We start from the raw sequence: 18,074 nt of genomic DNA, 5'->3' as shown, positions 1-18,074 counted from the left end.
AAGCCCAAGCCCCACCTCCCAAGGCTGGGGCCAAAGCCAGTGGGCTTCCACCGTGGGTGGTGGGACTCAGATTACAAGCCTCCTGTCTGGGGCTGAAGCCCTTTGGCTTTGGGCCCCCCACCCAGGACAGGGGGCTCAGGCAGGCTCAGGTCTGTCCCTCCTCCTGGAGTCATATAGTAATTTTTGTTGGAAGTGGGTGGCATGCAATGAAGTTTGAGAACCCCTGAGCTAGACAAACCAGTTTCATGTGTTGATAGTGTGTTTGAAATTTAACACCACTTATTTTGTTGAAAATCATCTTTTTATAGTCAAATTACATTATCTTTGCTGTTTTTAAATGAAATAATGAAGGATTCAGTTAGGAGGAATTAGTTCAGTTACAGATATTTGCACACACAAATTGCAATGGCAAGACTTACTTAACCAAGTGGATTATAAAAACTCAACCATCTGTTTTCATTGAAGATGTGGGGGCAGAAGTCAGCATTTCTTATAGGCACAATCCTTCAAGAACTGTTAACTTCCATTAACTTCAGTAGGAGTTGGTACTAAAAACTTGACGGGATTGGGTTCCTTGGCCCCAATCCACAAAGATACTTAAGTGCCTCAGTCTCCTGTTTAGGCTCTGCTGAAATCCACAAAACTGCTGTCAAACCCTGTCGGTGCCTAAACTCCTCTAGCACCTAAGTTTCATTCTCTGAGTATGCACACTGACTAACTCTAGGTGTTTGGACACCTACTTCCACAGGTGCCAACACTGGTGGGTGCTCACGCACCACCTCTTCCCCGAGCATGCTGTGTTCTTCCTCTCCTCCCCCCCCCCCCCCCCCCAGCACTTGCTGTGGGAAACAGCTGGTTTGCGGCACAAGCGCTGGGAGGGAGGGGGAGAACCAGGCTGTGGCGGCATGCTCTGGGAGTAGGCAGAGCAGAGGCAGAGGTGAGCTGGGGCAGGTTGGGGAGCTGCCAGAGCACTCGGAGTCGGTGTCTATGCCTATCTCTAGCCTAAGCCCTCGAGTAATCCACTAATTGGGGAAGATAGGCAGGTGATGCCCGTCTCATGGGCAGGGCCAAGCCAGCAGGTGTGCTGACAGGCCACCTACCAGATCAGCACCTTTCACAGGAGGAGATGGTAGTGCCCACCTTACAAGTTTTAACCCAGTGCTTAAAATGCTTGCCTGGGATAGGGGAGACAAAGGTTCAATTTCCCCCTGTGCCTGACGGGAAGAAAGTATTTGAACGGGAGTCTCCTGTCAAAGAGGAGAGTGCTCTAATCACTGAGCTATTCTGATGTGAATCTCCTTCAATCTCATGTTAAAGCTGTTTTGGATAAATATTGAAAGAGTGATTGGACAAGAGGGACTGGACTCTAGGTTGCCCACCTCCCATGTGGGTTCCCTAACCACCCCTCTCTGCACCAGTGACTTTTCCCCTGTGTGAATAAATACTTTACTTATTTATCCAGTGGAAAAGTCATTGGGCCACAGAAGAAGCAACAGAATAACTCTGTAGCCTGGAGGTAGGGGTATGCAGCTGGGCCATGGGAGAGCCAGGATCTATTCCCCCTGCTGCAATTACACCTTCATTATTTATCCACAGAGGAACAGCTTCACAGAGAGATGGAAGGAGCCCTGTGACAGGTGTTGCAACTACATGCAGTATCTTTGGGAGGAACGGGGGTGTATATTTTAGTACTGTGGGCCAGGGATTATTTGTGTTTTACTCTCTGGGAGGAGAGTCACTGCAGCTCCCTCAGGGACAGAGAGAGTGTGTGTTGGAGGGGGAGATTAAGGTGAATCACTCACATTATAGACACTCCAGAAGGTAGTACCTCCTGGTAGAAGTTCACCGATATTTGTTCAAGCTGGGCTCCCAGAGTCTAGGAAATTGAAGAAAGGGCTTTTTCCTTAAAAAGGCTGTGCTTAGGCAGACTCAGAACCTTTTTGCTGATCCAGCAAATGAACAGGACCTTCTGTCTAAGGGCCCCAATCTTTGCAGAAGGGTTGGAAGGCTTTTGGCCTTTTAAGCACCCATAAAACAGATTGGTAACATCTAGTAAGCTTTTAGCATGTGTATAGAAACTTTTTTTGTTTAATAATTTTCTCTGTAATCCTTTTCCCTTAAGGACAAAGGTACTTGCTTAGAAGGAGCAGTGTGATCACTTGTAACCTGTTCATAGCCCTCAGAGAGAAAGCAACACACACGCACTGGCCCTTAAGCAGAGTGGCTTGCTGGGGACATCATGGTATGAGATAGGGAGCTGTGTAGCTTTAAAACCATGACCAGGCTGGAGAGAGGTGGGAGCTAGAAATCTTATGTGGGTCCCTTCCAGAGACAGAGGGGTCACACAGGTGCAGTTACCCTGAAGCTGTAACAGTAGCCCCCCCAGCAGAATATCCTACACCTCAGATGCTTAGAGCACTCTATTGGAAAGTAGGATTTGAACGCAGGTATCCTTTCTCCCCATGGCAGAGAGGGGGCAATTGAACCAGGTAAGCACTCTAACCACTGAGTTATAAGGTGGGAGATGCTTCTGCTGCCTCCTCCAGCAAAGCAGGCACCTCTCTCATTCCTTCAAGAAACTGCTTGGGCACCAAAGCCACCCTGTTCCAGGAGACATGTTCCTGTGTGTGGGTTACTAAGCAGAGATAGAGGCTTCCGTCAGAGAGAGGAGGGGCTTAGGTCATACCTCTAGTTGCCATCTTGCCTAGCTTAGCCTAGTGTGCTGGCTTTTAAGGCTTGCATTCTAAGGTTCTTCTCTCCCTCGATTCATTGTATAGGGAGCCCAGGTGCCCACCTTAGGCTTTGTGGATCACAGTGTTGTTCCTGTGATTTTTCTAGGTGCCTAAAAGGTGCCACAACACTCACTGTTGCAGTGCCTAAGTCCCTTTATGGATCCAGGCTTATGTAACTAGTGATGTGCGCTCTAACAACCATTTGTATGCTGCCCTGTAGAAGTCATTCATCTAGCTGAGCTGACTGTAGATACAGAAGCTGATCATTCTTTCAGTATAATAAGTGATTGGATTCCAGTGTGGTGGTAGTTATGCTGAAAGGCCTCCGTCTACCATAACAAAATGTACTTAAACACAGGCTTTTCTTAATCCCAAAAGGCATAACATTGTGAGTGATCCATGCAGCCTGGATATGAAAGTGGCTGAGGGGTGGAAGAGATCTGCCCCTATGAACAAATAGCTCATGTACAAAATTGAAACATCACAGAAAGTCTTAGTATATTTAGTAAAATTATACAAATAGTTACAGCTTTTTAAAAGTTGTATCACTCCAGACACATTAACATCCACAACTTTTGAAGATATAACAGTGACGTGAACAGCATATCAAACATTCCTCCTAAACTAGCCTGATTTTAAAACGTAGGCACCTAAATAAGCAATCTAGTCCCAAATGCTATTACAGGTGCCTAAATATGGCTCTAAATGCCTATTTTTAGATCCTCAAATAAGAAAATTAGTCCCTTAAAGCAGAAGACAAATGGCGCACGTGGCTTCTACAGTAAAGCACAAGCTCCGTTAAGCACATGAACTAAGATATCCATCTGCCTGCAATAGTCACAATTACTGACTTAAAATATACCTTTCTGTACTGGAGAAAGACAAATCTGATTTGATAGACTTCAGTGTAAAATGTGGAAGGATGTGTTAGCAGCAGTGTTATGTTAATTTAAAAATATTATTTAAATCTTGATTGAGTTCTTTTAAAAGTGAAAACCCCCTCTGAAACTTTCCTGGAACAACAGGTTAGACAGTTCGGGTCAACGATGCAAGTCCTATGTACTGACAGTGAATAACAAGGGAAGCATCCTAAGGCTACATTCCTTAACATGTCTGGTCAGCTACATTGTGGCTGGAGGAATGTGACTTGACTGATGTTAGGGAAGGTATAGTGAAGGCAACCTCAGAGTTACAAAGAGCCAGTGCCACACAACTGGAACAAGTGTAATTTTCAGCTACGGTAGGAAACAGATTGTCAAAAGTGAGTCCTTATGTTTTTAGAGCAGCCAACTGTGGAAACAAAAAGGATCGTATTGTTTACCATTGGTGTGATTGTCAACCCAGCTTATACAAGACCAAGTTTGATGGGGAAGTTGGGATGTTTCTTGGAGAATACCAAGCACTACAACTTTGGTGCCTTGGGTTTTTCTTTTAGCGTAGACAGAATTTTTACATATATTAGCTATAAATTGCTTATTCTCTCCCTGACCTTTCAACTGCTTCCCTCCCAGAAGCAGTGACTGCCCTATCCCTCCAAAATTCAGGTCTGCGCTACCCAATCCTCTAATATAAGCAGGATATTTAGGAAGAGGCTTTTGTTTCTGGCACCAGCATAGCAGAGAACTTGGTAGGAGGAATCCCACAGCAGCAGTGGTACTTGGTGGAGCCTGCAGCCAACACTCTTCTAGTAATGGTATAAGGATAATCAAGGGGGACACTGCCAGCACAGGATCTTCCTTCCAGGCAGTGGCACGGCACAGCTACAGCAGAACACAATCTTTGTAACTAGAGCCGCAATACTGGACTTAAAATGCTGCTCATGTTACAGGAGTGCAATATGATAGGAGTTTTTGATTCCTGATTCATTTTAAGCGCAAAGGAGTAGCTATGAGGATGTAAGTCAATAAATGTCAATTATTTTTCAAGGTAAGCACATTTTTGAAAGTACTTTGGTTGACTGTGTCCCTTTTAGAAATGCACTTAACACAGAACAGTCTTCTACTTTTTCTAAATTCTCCACAGTCTCTATAATGCCTTCTGTAGCTTCCACTGAGAGCACACTGGAAGCATTGGAGTGAAACTTTTTCTTCAGATCATCTGTACTCAGAGGTTTCCTCCAATGTCCATAGAATGTATCGCAGTGTTCACGAAACACCTCGCCATCCTGAAGAGTGACATTCACCTCACAATAAAGGTTCTCAAAGCTAGGCTTGTTATCGGCAGGATGCTCTAGCTTGGTTTTGCTGAGCAGTTCCTTTAACTCTGGCCTAGAAATGTTCTGCTCACTGAATGACTGAACAGAGATGCTGCCATCCAGTAGAGCAGTGCATGCAGCAAACTGGAAAGAATGCCGGGCTTCGTGTTCAGAGTTAGGGAAAGGTCTGTTCACATATCTAACATCTGGGACTTTGACAACAATTTTCTTAATTCTACTAATGGGGACTGGCTCATCACTCTCCACAAGGTGCTTCCTCAGTGAAGAGACTGCATCTGCCACCCAGTGTGTTCCAAGATGAGCAGGAAAGCGCTTGATGGCCACGTCTTGTTGATCCAAGAGCCAGGAATAAGATTGTAAAGTTGGCAGAAACCGGGGGGTATAGTCTGTATAAAAGGCACCCAACCCTGACTCCATGTCCAAGATCTGTTTGTTTCCTTGAAGACCCAGTGATGCTAAGCAAGCTGCTTCCAGGCCATGCCTAGCTGCATTGCCAATGTGGAGGGGTTTGGTTTGTGTTGCTGCATTAGCCATTGGGGCACCTGCATAAGAAGCAGCAACAGCCAAAGCTGCTTTACATTTAAACTGATCAAGTGCTAACAATTTAGCAGTAGCTGCTGCACTCCCCATGGTACCAACCACAGTTGGTGGATGAAACCTGAGAAAACAAACAAACAAAAAAAATGCTCTTCATTACCAGATTTCAGAGAGAGAGAGACATGAATTTTAGGAAAGAACTCACTGTAAGCACCTCATCCAACTCTTTTTGACATTAGTGGGAGTTGGATCAGACCATAAATCAGCATATATTTAAAAGCTCAGGGTCCAGTCTGGTAGTCCTAACTCTAGAAAAGCTCCCGTTTTGCCTAGATGTTGACCCAAAATGCTGTATATTATTATTACTAATGCAGAGAAAAAGCTCTTCAGAACCTCCAAACACGGTGGAAGGAGTGCAGTTCTGTTGTGGGGCGGAAGAGCACAAAGTCTTTAGGGCAGGCTTAATAGCTTTAGACTAGATTCACAAAGGTACTGAGGTGGCTAGCTGCCTCTTTAAGCATATAACCAAAATTAAGGACCACTGGAATTCTCAAAAAAACTCTGCTCTAATGCCAACTTACCTTGCAGGCATCTGAATTTCCACTGGCAGGCATGTGAAAAGCCAGCTAACACCACCAACAGCTAATTAGCCGCATGGAGCCCTAGTGCAAGCAGAGGACCCAGGGCCCTGAAGCAGACTTCTCAAACCAGGTCTGTCCTTCTATCCAATCTTGCCAATGAGGTCCAATCCTGTAGGCATTCTCAGAACATGCCTACAGGCTCGGATCTCTCACGAAAAAGTGTGTCCACCTATGTCTAGAATACCAATAGCCCAGTGCATAGGGCCAACACCTAAGTACCTGTGTGAATGTGGCCCTTTGTGATACATCACTAACTCCCCTACTCCATATGTAGTAAGCAGCAAGAGAACTCTAAGGCTGTGGTAGCAACAGCAAAGCGTACATCCTGGTGGAGGGGATTTTTTGTTCCTGAACTGCTTTGAGGCTATCTTCAGTCTATAGCCTGTTTGCTCTGGGATTATACTGAGCCGAAGGTTAGTGCTTGGGAGAGGTGAATCTTCATTTGTGGGAGCAACCGATGGTCTTCTGTTTGCATATTCAGATCTGATCAGATGCATTCCCATGTCCGATTAAAACTGACAGTCTGAGATTTTTCCCCTTAGCATTGTTCTCTTTTCACTATTTTGAATCAATATAAAGGCTAATAGAGTCTTTTTAAATGTCCCACTGACTGCACAGCAAACAGTGCCCCCACCCTAAAAAGACAATGCCATTTATTATGCTAAAAGGCAAAAATTACAATGGAATGGTTTTTTTGTTTTGTTTTTAAAGATTGGCTTCAATTCTTGTTTTTGAAATTCTGGACAGAACCACACAGAAAATGAGATTAGCTGTACAACTTTCATGACTTTGAATCCTGAAGTGGAACAGATGATAGTGACCAATTGTCTCTAGCTATGAAAGAAATTAATTTATTCAGACTTTGAAAAACGTGTCACAAAAAGGCAGTTCTGGAGAGGTTTCTGACAGAGTAATTGGAGATTGGAAATGAGTATTGCTTTTACCTCTTAATCTTAATTATATTAAAAAATGAATAAATATAGCACCTCCATTCGACCCAAATACTATATTTCAAAATATCCTTTACATACCTTTTTGGAACATTGCTGGCTTCATTGGAAAAGCGCATCAATCTTCCTTGTACTTCAATCCCTACATTGAAAGCTAAGAGCATGTCAAGGCCAGAGAATTTTTGCTTTTGAGGCAGGACTTCTGATAGAGCAAACAGAGCAGGAAGCACAGCCCCAGATGGGTGTGTGGCTGGATGCCATGTATCATCAAAATCCATTGAGTGAACCTTATGGGAAAGAGAAAGGCCTCGATTTGTAATCAGAGATTCATTGTCTGCCTTGACAAGATCAACTAATCCCAAATGAAAAGATTTTAACTACATATAAATAAATGTTGAAGAATTTAACTTTCATTCAGGATAATCTTTATTTTTACTTATGCTTTCTTTTTATTGAGGTATGCACAAAAATGATAATGAAAAATTAGAATATTATAATATATACTTTGCGGAGAGGGGGCTTGATTCAGATCTCAGTTTCACCAGCTTTAAAGCAGTGTAACTCTAAAAGCTTGTCTACTCTAGAAAACTTTGCTGTTTTAAATATATGGATATTATTTAAGCAGAAAAAAAAATCCTTGCGAGGGCACAGTTATACTGGTATAAAATTACTTATACTGGCATAGCTTATTTTGGTTCAGGAAGTGAAATTAGCTATATTCGTAAAGCAAGGGCTCTACATATAACTGCCTGCACACTAGAGCTTATACTGGTATATCTATAAAAACTCTCAACCCTAACTGACATAGCTATGCTGGTAAAATGTTTCTAGTGTAGACCAGCCCTAAGTGACAACAGAAGTAGGCTTATGAATGCAGACATTATTTATGTAATATTTATATTACATACCAAAAGAATGTTTTCAGTTTCAAAACACTAGAAAGTTAGGAAATGTCAGATTTACAGTTGCCTGTCCAATCGTATTTCTGCCCCTTTGCGCATCCATTCTGTGCTCCAAAGGAAGCAGAGTTCTTGTAGGAGAATAGTATGTGACCATGCAATAAAAGACTGTATCATGTTTGTGAACAAGAGCTAGAATTAAAATGGCATGGGCAACTGTAAACTGGCATCTCCTAGCTCACGAGTGCTTGGCTTTGCATTCTAAATAATGTAGCTTTTTCTATGTAATCGCTTAGGTTCTGGGAAAAGGAAAAGGTGAAAAAACCTGTTATGTGTAACCGTAGCCACCTCCCCAACTTGTATCATCAGTGGGGTTTCAGCCCCTCACAACAGATTTCTACCTCTTGAGCAACAGCTGGTACCAGGAGAAGGCTGTTATCCCAGAGTTAGGATGGCCATTGGCCCTGTGGGGTCATGTGCTGCATCCATGGAGTATTTGGGGTGGGGAGGGAGGGGTCCAATGCAGTCTGGGCTGGTTCCTCAACCCCACTCCAGCTGCCCTGGCAGCTCACAGGTGTTTCCAGGTACAGTTTCTGCTACTGTAGCGGCATCATGAGTCCTGTACTTTAGAATGTTTGTGTCGTCAGTTGTTATTCTGGCAGGCTGCCAAATTTTTCCCTTCAGAACTTGAGCCCCACAGGGAAGGGATGTTTTTAACAGTTTATATCTCTGCAAAACCTGGATGGAATTAAAGGGACAAAAGACACTTTTCTTGCTTACAGACTATTACCTTGCCACATTCCAAAGGCCTGCTGCACACAAAGTATGTGTTAGCCCATCTCAAGAAAGGTGGCAAGAATCTTTTATAATGGAATATATCAGACAATCTAAATACAGGGCTCACTAACAATGTCACCCATCATTATGGTAACACAGAGAGCCTGTCAGGTCCTTGTTGTGTTTCATGCTGTACAAACAGAAGTAGACACTGTTCCTGCCCTGAATAGTTTTGAGGTCAGCTATTGGACTAGATGACCTCCTGAGGTCCCTTCCAACCCTGATATTCTATGATCCTGTTCTATGATCCTATGAAAACATCCTGTCCTAATGGGAGCTGAAGGTTATGCCTTATGCTACTGGTAAACCAATTTTCCTTTGATGTTCAGCGCGGTCTTGTGTTTGACTTATGACCATGATGAATGAAGGAATTATCATATATAGGATTTGGACATTCTGAATGTATTAACTGTCATACTTGAATACCTTCTAGACCATTAGGGGTGCTAAGTGTCATGTCAAAAATAATTTTTCCTCCATTTGAAATGAGAGGTCTGATTTGACTTATGACCTCATTGTCACACTAGTTTGGGCATTCCTAATATACCATTTCCCCAGATTGGCACCTTCACTAGCTTTGCATAATTCAAAATAGGTCTAATTCAAATCTGGTGTAAGTGGGTGGAATGCCATTGACTTCAGATTGGGTCTGAATTTGGGCTAAATTTCTGAGGAGCCAATCATGACTTTATTGATAAAATGGAGCAAGTACAAAATGTATGGTTTTTATCAACATGTGTGACTAAAGATTAGAATATTTTCTTAAATATATTTGTGATTGCTATGATACTGTGTGTGTGTATGACTTTCTATATTATTGCCTGCTGTGTGTGAAATCTGGGTCACATTGAAATCAGTGGGAGCTAGATTTTTTTGTGTGACATGTAAGTACAGTGCCTAGCACAATGGGGCCCTCACCTTTGATTATGGCCCCTACATACTATTACAATACAAGTGTCATAAGATGGACAATGAACTATCCTATTTCACCCTTAAAAATTGGTCCCCGGAATAAAGTTGAGGCACATTGGTAGGACAGTCTAGGGGAGTTTTATAGTGGCTGTAAATCTGGCATCAGTCCTAACTCCAGAAAAGCTCCTGTTTTGCCTAGATGTTGACTCAAAATGCTGTATATTATTATTATTAATAATAAGGATGAAGTAAATTAACAAATGTAGTGAAAATAAATGTAAAATATCACTGCATATAGCATATAAAAGCTGATGTAGAATAGAGAGAAAAGATGTTTCTTACAGCTATTCCGTTCACAAAAGCTGCATACGGAGGAGGAAGTCTGAAATCCGAGTGACCCCAAACCGTGCTGGATGCATCTGAATGGTAGATCTGGGAGTAATTTGATATCATTTAATGTAAAATACTGAACTCAAGCATAAGACAATACATTGTGCCTCACTCTTACTGTTTTCATTATTTACAAAGCAATTATCTTTACCAGCTGTTGAGATTAAATCAGTGGAGTAATCAGAATAACCAAAGGGTGCAGAAACACAGGGCCAGATTCTGATCACACTAACACCAGTGTACATGCAGAGTAATTTCCTTGAAGGTAACAGAGTATTTTGGTAATGGAGTTAGTTTTAGTAACGTAGTTAATCAGCATCCATGCTGCTCTAACTAACATCAGAATCTGACTTTTTGGGACTGAATTTGAACCCTCTCATGGGAGAGGAAAGCCTCAAGAACGTCACCTCTTACTTCCCTGGTCCTTCTCGCATGAACAGAGAGCAACAATATCCAAAGTCCAAAGGCGCAAACAATTTGATGTTTATTGGGGAGAACTTCCAGCAAGCATGATTCCAGTTTCCTTCCTTAGTGTCCCCCTTCCCAACTCTGATACCACAGAGCCTTACCTGTGGCCCTGTTCCCATTCCTGCCCTTAGTTAAACATGATTCCAATTTCCCCACCCCCATTCCCTGTTCCCATTTCCCCCTTTAGCAAAACATGATTCCAATTCACCCCCCCATTCCCTGTTCCCATTTCCCCCTTTAGCAAAACATGATTCCAATTCACCCCCCCATTCCCTGTTCCCATTTCCCCCTTTAGCAAAACATGATTCCAATTTCACTACCCCCATTCCCTGTTCCCATTTCCTCCCCCCACACACCCACACCCACTTCCTGACTGACTGCAGACTATATAGTAAAACTTGAGTTCTGCTTAGCTATACCTTAACCAAGCATTTTCCTAAAATTTAACTCACCAATCCTAACATATTGTAACATGATTATGTAACCAATTATATCCCACACCTTAATTAGCTTACACCCAGCAAAATTAATTATACAGCAGACAGGAACAATCACAGAACCAGACAGAGATTATACAGACAAACAATAGCAAAGTGGGAACTATAATGACAAAACAATACAGAAGTGAGGATTTTACATCCCAGCTATTGATAAGCGAGTTCTTGCCAGACAGGATGCTATCAAACTAAGTTTCCTTTTACATTTTCTAGGCACTTCCCTTTCTCTGGAGGTGATAGGCACTATCAGGACAGGATTGTATTACTAACAGCCCAATAGCACCTTATTTCAATGTGACTAGTTTGGAATGTGAGGAGGTGACCCGTGGCTTCCTAGCTTATGGCTGCCTCTGTTGCTTAGCCAAAGGCCTTAGCCTAAGAACAGGGCCTCAGACTGTCACAGTAAGAGAAGGACCTTACACTGGCAGACAGTGATTTTGATTCTTTCTTTTATACCTCTAACTAGCCAAGTGATAAGAATACACCTAAATTATTAGAGTATAGGCTGTTACAGACAGGCCTGAATATCTATATCCTAACACCACTGAAGTGCAAAGAGTTTCCCTTGTGTAAAGGACAGGAGATTGGAGGGGAACCAGAGCCAAAGTTTCTATATAGCAGTATATTATATAGTAGAAATGACTTTAACAATGTTGTGTATTTAATATTCCTGTATCCTGTGCATTATAACATTGTAGAACTGTCTTCTTAATATTGTTTCTTTTGCTAATATCTTTCCTAGAATCTCAGATGTGAGAGAAAGGACCTGGTAGGTTAGCTAGTCTATGCTCTGCTTGGTCTGCAGAGATTTACCATACAGCATACTTTCTAGTGCTTTGTCCAGCGTAAGTTTAAGTAACTCAAGCAATGGAGCTTCTCTACCTCCAAGGGAACTATTCCACCATCTAACAGAGCTCTGGGAATTTTTCCTTCATATCTTAAATTTACTTTTTCCTCAATTTTCTTTTAGCTACAACTTTTCTGTAATGTGAAGTTCAAGCATCTTACTTTACTGTATTGTGTAACTTTGTGGAAGACATCCGTGCTGGTACCCAGCAATCCCACTCCCAGAGTATCCAGGATCATCCGTTTGCTTCTCTGAATGACTAGATCTGTCAGGTGGCTTGCATTCAAACCATGGATAACATTAGCAAAATTTTCAGTGACGGTCTGGGGGAAAAATAGAGGTCTTAATTTAAAAGAAAACATTAAAAATCTCCAACATTTTATTTCTACTAAATTGTTTTGCTTTTATTCTTTCAAGTCTAAAATATGGGACTTTTAATGTTGTGGCTTTACTCACCAATAATTTATATTGCTTCCATCACTCTGTAGATGACTGATTTACACAAATTACATAAAGTCAACCGAAGGTTTAAGTTAGCTGAGTTTTGATTCACTTCCCCTCTTTTCCAGTAAGCATATGGGAATATGTTTATTTCTCTTTCTCCATCTCCTTTCAACACCCACTCTTGCTTCCTTCTCTCATTGTCATACTTCAATGTATTTTTGCAGTGTTGTTGTAAGTATGTATGTCCCAGGATGGAAGCGAAAAGGTCGGGGGAGGTATTAGACCAACTTCTGTTTGTGAAAGTTTTGCAGAGCTCTGTGGAGTTCAAAAGCTTGTCTCTTCCACCAACAGAAGTTGGTCAAATAAAAGATATTACCTCATCCACCTTGTGCTTTTCATATCCTTTAATTATTTTTATTGCGTGGTGGGGAAGTTATGGAGAAGAAATAGAAATGTAATCCTTGAAGTGATGAGGCCCCTGCTTTCATTCACAGTGGTTAAGAGTACCAGTTGTGATTGCATAGATCACTGTGGTCAAGTCTGCATCTGTCAAACTAGGACATAATTTCTTGGCTAGTTTTAGATGGAAGGAGGAATTTCTACTATTTGTTGGTCTTTGTGCATCTAATAACAGAGAGTCCGTAGGGCTGCGTACCATTTTGCCATCTTTAGGGCAGACTTTTCAATTGAGGGTGAGATTATGATGTTGGCTGGCTCTTCAAAATATCCCCTCCTCCCCATCCCAGAAATGGGTTCAGTTCTCCCCTGATTCCAAGTAAAGCTCAGGTGCAGGATAGACTGTGAGAGCTGACAGGGATCTGATGTCAGTTCCCTGATTTTGCTCTGTCCAACCCTGGCATAATTTAAGGCTGCAGGGGGAGTAACAGAGAATCAGATACAACAGCACCTCACTCCAGCATACCTCCTCACCTGACCCCTTCGTCCCCTTTGACCTACACCTTACCAGCCCTCACCCAACACACCCTCTCCTTGCCCACAACATGGCCCCTCCTCCATTTACGCCAGACAATGCAGCTTTGATGGAGGAAGTGTCATTAGTAGATGGTAGAGCCTGTGCAAGAGACAGCAAAGCCCCCGCTGCCTGCTTTATACCAGATGGAGATTCTCTCTACACCTCAAGAATTCTCCATAGGGTTTCTCCTGGCTATCTAAGTTCACTTTGCACTGCATAAGCAGAGTGGAGCTTCCAGCCCATCACCTCTATGTTGCCCAGGTTTAGTATCAGTCTTAATTCAGGAGTTAATCTGGTTCTAGCACTGGGAGAAGTGGGAGTTGTTTGCATTTCCTTCAATGTGCCAAGCAGAGATTGGCTTCATCCAACTATTGCTGGCACTGAAATCAGTGACACCTCACAATCTCCCCACAATGTTAACTTGGATTGGGGTGAGGATAGAACCTTGGGTGATACAAGAAGTCTTGGCATGGAGGTGCAGCTGGTCATCATGAGCCACTGGGTCAATAGCATCTCAATGCTATTACAGTACTTCAGACAGAAATTCTCACATTACGATGTATACTTTTCATAGTGGTATCAATAGTTCTGGAATTATGCACTTTATTGGAGGGACAGATACTCTCCATGGTTCCTCCTATACCTGGGTGTCCACACGGCCACAGATAGAGTGCTATTTTTAGTGTGCTGGCTTGATGGAAGCTAGTGCACACATGGCTGCCTGAATTAGGGTATGTCTATACTGCAGCCAGGGTTGTAAATTCTAAGTCACTTAGACCTTGTAATGCCAAGCAGAGCAACAGCTCAATACCTTTAAAAAATTGGGCCTTAGTCTCTCTGTGCTTCAGTTCCCCATCTGTAAAATAGGGATGAATAGCACTTCCTTACCTCACAAGGGTGTTGTAAGGATAAATGCATTAAAGACAGCAAGGTGCTCAAATACTATGGCAATGGGGGCTATAACTACCAGATAGATGTGAAACTAGTTTGGTATTATCAGTCCAGATCTTGGAGGCCAATTGTCTGTATCACAGAAACCACCATGACAGCTGGTAGGAGTTGAGACCCTGTTGGTCAGTCTGAGTAGAAAAGGCCAGTGATAAAATGCACAGAGACTTTTCAGCCCTCGAGGTGTTCTTTCCAGAACAGGACTGATATTGTGAGGGTGTTGTGGATCGGCTTCCATTGCTGCTGTCTATGGGGACCAGATGTTTTGAGAATAAATACCATACTTCATTCACCAGACTGTCAACCTGGTACCTTCCCCAAGAATTAAAGTCACTGAAAATACTTTAAAAAGGAAAGGTGAAATATAATGCTACAAAAAATAGTTCTGATTTGGGTTCCTTGTTTTCCAAGATGGGTCTAATTTATAGCACAATGATTAAATCATTCTGTTGAGCAGAATTCCCCAATACACCAACAGAGCAAAATCCCCCAACAGCCACAGCTCCCTGATTACTCCCCTTACCCACTGTCTTCTCAGAAATTCATGTGTCCGAATAACAGGATTCACTCTGGCTAATATATTGATGGAACAAAGAAGGAATACACTTTTGTGTATCAAATCTGTGTGATTTTCTCCCTCTTTTCTTTTCTTTGCTTTTCTTTTCTTTTCTTTGTTGAAGAACATATGAAACCTAAAGCAGATGAACTACAGGCCCCACAGGAGCCTACTGAAGAATGTACAGCAAAGATACAAAAGGTTAAAATGAAGACACAAACTTAAAATGCAGAAAAAGAAAGCAATACCTTTGCCCACATGTTGCAATGGATGACAACTGGTCCCTGGAGTGAAGATATGAAAGGAACAGCAATGGGTAAGCTAGTAGGAAGCTTTGTCTCTATATAAGCAGCTCTGGGCTTCTGTACTTGTCACCCTGACCCACCCCCTTCCTTCTCTACCCAGAAATTTCCCCCTTTCATAACCTCCAGTCTTCCTTGACTAACTTCCTCCACACCACAAATTGCTGAGACTCCTGGTTACAGCACTTTGTGGGGCAAGTTCATACGTCATGTGCAAATTGGCATATGTTACGTTGTTTTATGGCCATAAGAGTATAAATTGGGGTAACTTACATCTGGAGCCCATGGAAGATGTCAGTTAATGTGTGTTGGTCTTATCCAGATCTCACTTCCACCAGCATAAATCATGAGTAACTCAACTTGAAAGTAGTGCAGTTACATTACTGTCAAACATGTGAGAGGAGAATCAGGTCCTGTGTGTGGCACAGTCATAACTTACATAATCCTGTTATGTTTTGTCCTGCTATATTCCTCTGTCTTTGTACCTTATGTAACTTGAGCTTTGTGCAATTAGAAGCTCCACCAGAATGTTGTATTAAAACAGCTGTGTGCATTTAAACTACCCTTTTCCAGACTGAGTTGTCACAGTGAGTGCAGTGGGGATAGGCGTCACCCCCTTGCACCTAAGTGGGCTGCTGCACCCTAGACAAGGATTCCTCCCCCAGGTAAGGGCAGGAATTGTTCATTCCATAGAATCATAGAGGTATACGATTGGAAGGGACCTCAGTAGGTCCGTTAGTCCAGTCCCCTGCATTTAAGGCAGGACTAAGTATTAGGTAGACCATTCCTGACATCACCCCCTTAAGAGGTTCAACCAGGGTAGGGGGCTCCAAGATTCTACAGGAGTCCTTGCTAATCAAGGCTGTTCAGAAGATGACTTGAATAAAGACATCTCTTGGCTGCCTTGGCCAAACCTACCAGTCTTGCTGACTTTCTAGGCTGTACTGGCTGGTTCAATATTAGTGAAAGATGATGGCTACTGGCACCATACCCTCCTGCAAATCTTGTCCAGTGACTTCCAGCCATTGGGGATCCACCACTTGATTGTGCAGCATTTATTTACTGCAGTATTTGTTATAAATACTGCAGTATTTGTTATATAATTTGTTATTACAGTTTACGAAGCAGAAGTTTTCAGACATCCTTGCTTCAAGTGCAGTCAGAAAATCTGAACCACAATGGAATAAAATTTGCTTTATGTGGGGTACTTGATATGATGTGTCATTGCAAGTTAACAAGGATTTCTAAAGTAATTAAAGTGAATACCCCAAGAGACATTTTATTACATTATAAATGTACCATGCTGAGCTATAACAAAGTATTACAAATTACTACAGAAATCATGAAAAAAAAAAAAAGCAACAAAGTACTGGATGGTGACACTTAATTGAAACAAATATGGTTACAAACAATTTCTGAACAAAATGAACACCAGACACCATTTTTTAGAGGAAACGCTTATTTCTACCAATTAAGAGTATAGGAAATTCAAAGTGGAGTCTTGACTGATATATATGAATGCAAATTGCTGGGCTCATTCATGTAGGACTGATGAATATATTCTTAAAAAAGTGTAGCAAGTTTTGCTTGGAGTCCTAACTTATGCATCAAGTGCATGGTCAGTTGAAAATTTGGGACTGCATTTTTCTAAGTAACAGCAGTGTGCTTGATGAAGGATATAGTTTGTTAGTATTTTTTTTAGGGTTGTCAAATGATTAAAAATTAATTGCAATTAATCACAGTTTTAATTGCCACATTAAACAACAATAGAATACCAATTTAAATTTATTATAAATATTTTTGGATGTTTTTCTATATTTTCAAATGTATTCATTTCAATTACAACACAGAATACAAAGTGTAGAGTGCTCACTTTATATTATTGTTGATTACAAATATTTCCACTGTAAAAAAAGATAAACAAAATATAGTGCAATCTACAAGTCGAAGCATGAAGGGGCATATGAAGGTTTAGCATATCTGGCATATAAATACCTTGCAACGCCAGCTACAACAGTGCCATGCGAACATCTGTTTTCACTTTCAGGTGACATTGTAAATAAGAAGCAGGCAGCATTATCTCCTGTAAATGTAAACAACTTGTTTGTCTTAGCAATTGGCTGAACAAGAAGTAGGACTGAGTGGACTTGTAGGCTCTAACGTTTTACATTGTTTTGTTTTTGAGTGCAGTTATATATATAAAAAAATCTACATTTGTATGTTTCACTTTCATGATAAAGAGATTTCATTAGAGTACTTGTATTAGGTGAATTAAAATACTATTTCTTTTGTTTATCTTTATTACAGTGTTTATCTTTATTACATTATTTTTGTAATAAAAAATAATAATATGAAGTGAGCACTGTTCCCTTTGTATTCTGTATTGTAATTGAAATCGGTATATTTGAAAATGTAGAAAAACATCCAAAAATATTTATAATAAATTTTAATTGATATTCTAGTATTGTTTAACAGTGTGATTAAAACTGCGATTAATCATGATTAATTTTTTGAGTTAATTTGTTTTATGTTAATTGTTTGAGATTACTGCGATTAATTGACAGCCTTTTTTTTCCTGTGTACAAATAACAACATGACTTTCTTTTGGCTAAAGGGGAAACAACAAAACAAAAGAATGAATCCATGTAAAGTCACAACAATGTATGTCCCCTCTGTAATGCAGTGCATCACTTCTGCCTTACAAAATGACAGTTGCCTCTGTAGACTAAAAAAAAGTCAGAACAGTTACCAGCTAAACACACCAGCGTACACCACAGTCATCCATACCCTCCCATGGGCCACTGAATATGGTGAGGGTTCCTTACAGTCCTAACATTGGACCTTGCAAATCACATCACCCTACCTCATCTAACTGGACCATCCTCATTTTCAAAAATTGACAAAAATTATCGAGCCAAATGGTAAC

At 41.4% G+C, this 18,074-nt stretch overlaps 1 protein-coding gene and 1 long non-coding RNA gene across 2 annotated transcripts; one reads left to right on the top strand and one right to left on the bottom strand.

Moving 5' to 3' along the window:
- Positions 1-3,218: 3,218 nt before the first annotated feature.
- ACOD1 (aconitate decarboxylase 1) lies at positions 3,219-15,172 on the bottom strand. The gene is made up of 5 exons (XM_048852549.2): positions 15,095-15,172; positions 12,087-12,248; positions 10,066-10,155; positions 7,157-7,362; positions 3,219-5,605 (listed from the first exon to the last, which is right to left on the bottom strand). Exons 1-5 carry the CDS (start codon positions 15,104-15,106, stop codon positions 4,654-4,656), a joined length of 1,422 nt encoding a protein of 473 aa, XP_048708506.1. The 5' UTR covers positions 15,107-15,172; the 3' UTR covers positions 3,219-4,653.
- Positions 5,594-15,707, top strand: LOC125637704 (uncharacterized). The gene is made up of 2 exons (XR_007357048.2): positions 5,594-6,195; positions 14,971-15,707. It is a non-coding gene; the product is annotated as an uncharacterized LOC125637704 (long non-coding RNA).
- Positions 15,708-18,074: the final 2,367 nt, after the last annotated feature.

Source organism: Caretta caretta, chromosome 1 (genome assembly GCF_965140235.1).
Source record: "Caretta caretta isolate rCarCar2 chromosome 1, rCarCar1.hap1, whole genome shotgun sequence".
NCBI classification, from domain to species: Eukaryota; Metazoa; Chordata; order Testudines; family Cheloniidae; genus Caretta; species Caretta caretta.
Note: the sequence above shows the minus strand (reverse complement) of the source record. Positions and strands in the feature narration are given on the sequence as shown.

What these genes read in the sequence shown, in the direction of transcription:
- ACOD1 (XM_048852549.2), bottom strand. An exon ending in CTTTTGTGAACGGAATAGCT is followed by an intron (nt 7,363 to 10,065) that starts GTAAGAAACATC and finishes CTTTCCCATAAG; the next exon opens with GTTCACTCAATGGATTTTGA. An exon ending in GCCAGCAATGTTCCAAAAAG is followed by an intron (nt 5,606 to 7,156) that starts GTATGTAAAGGA and finishes TTGTTTTCTCAG; the next exon opens with GTTTCATCCACCAACTGTGG.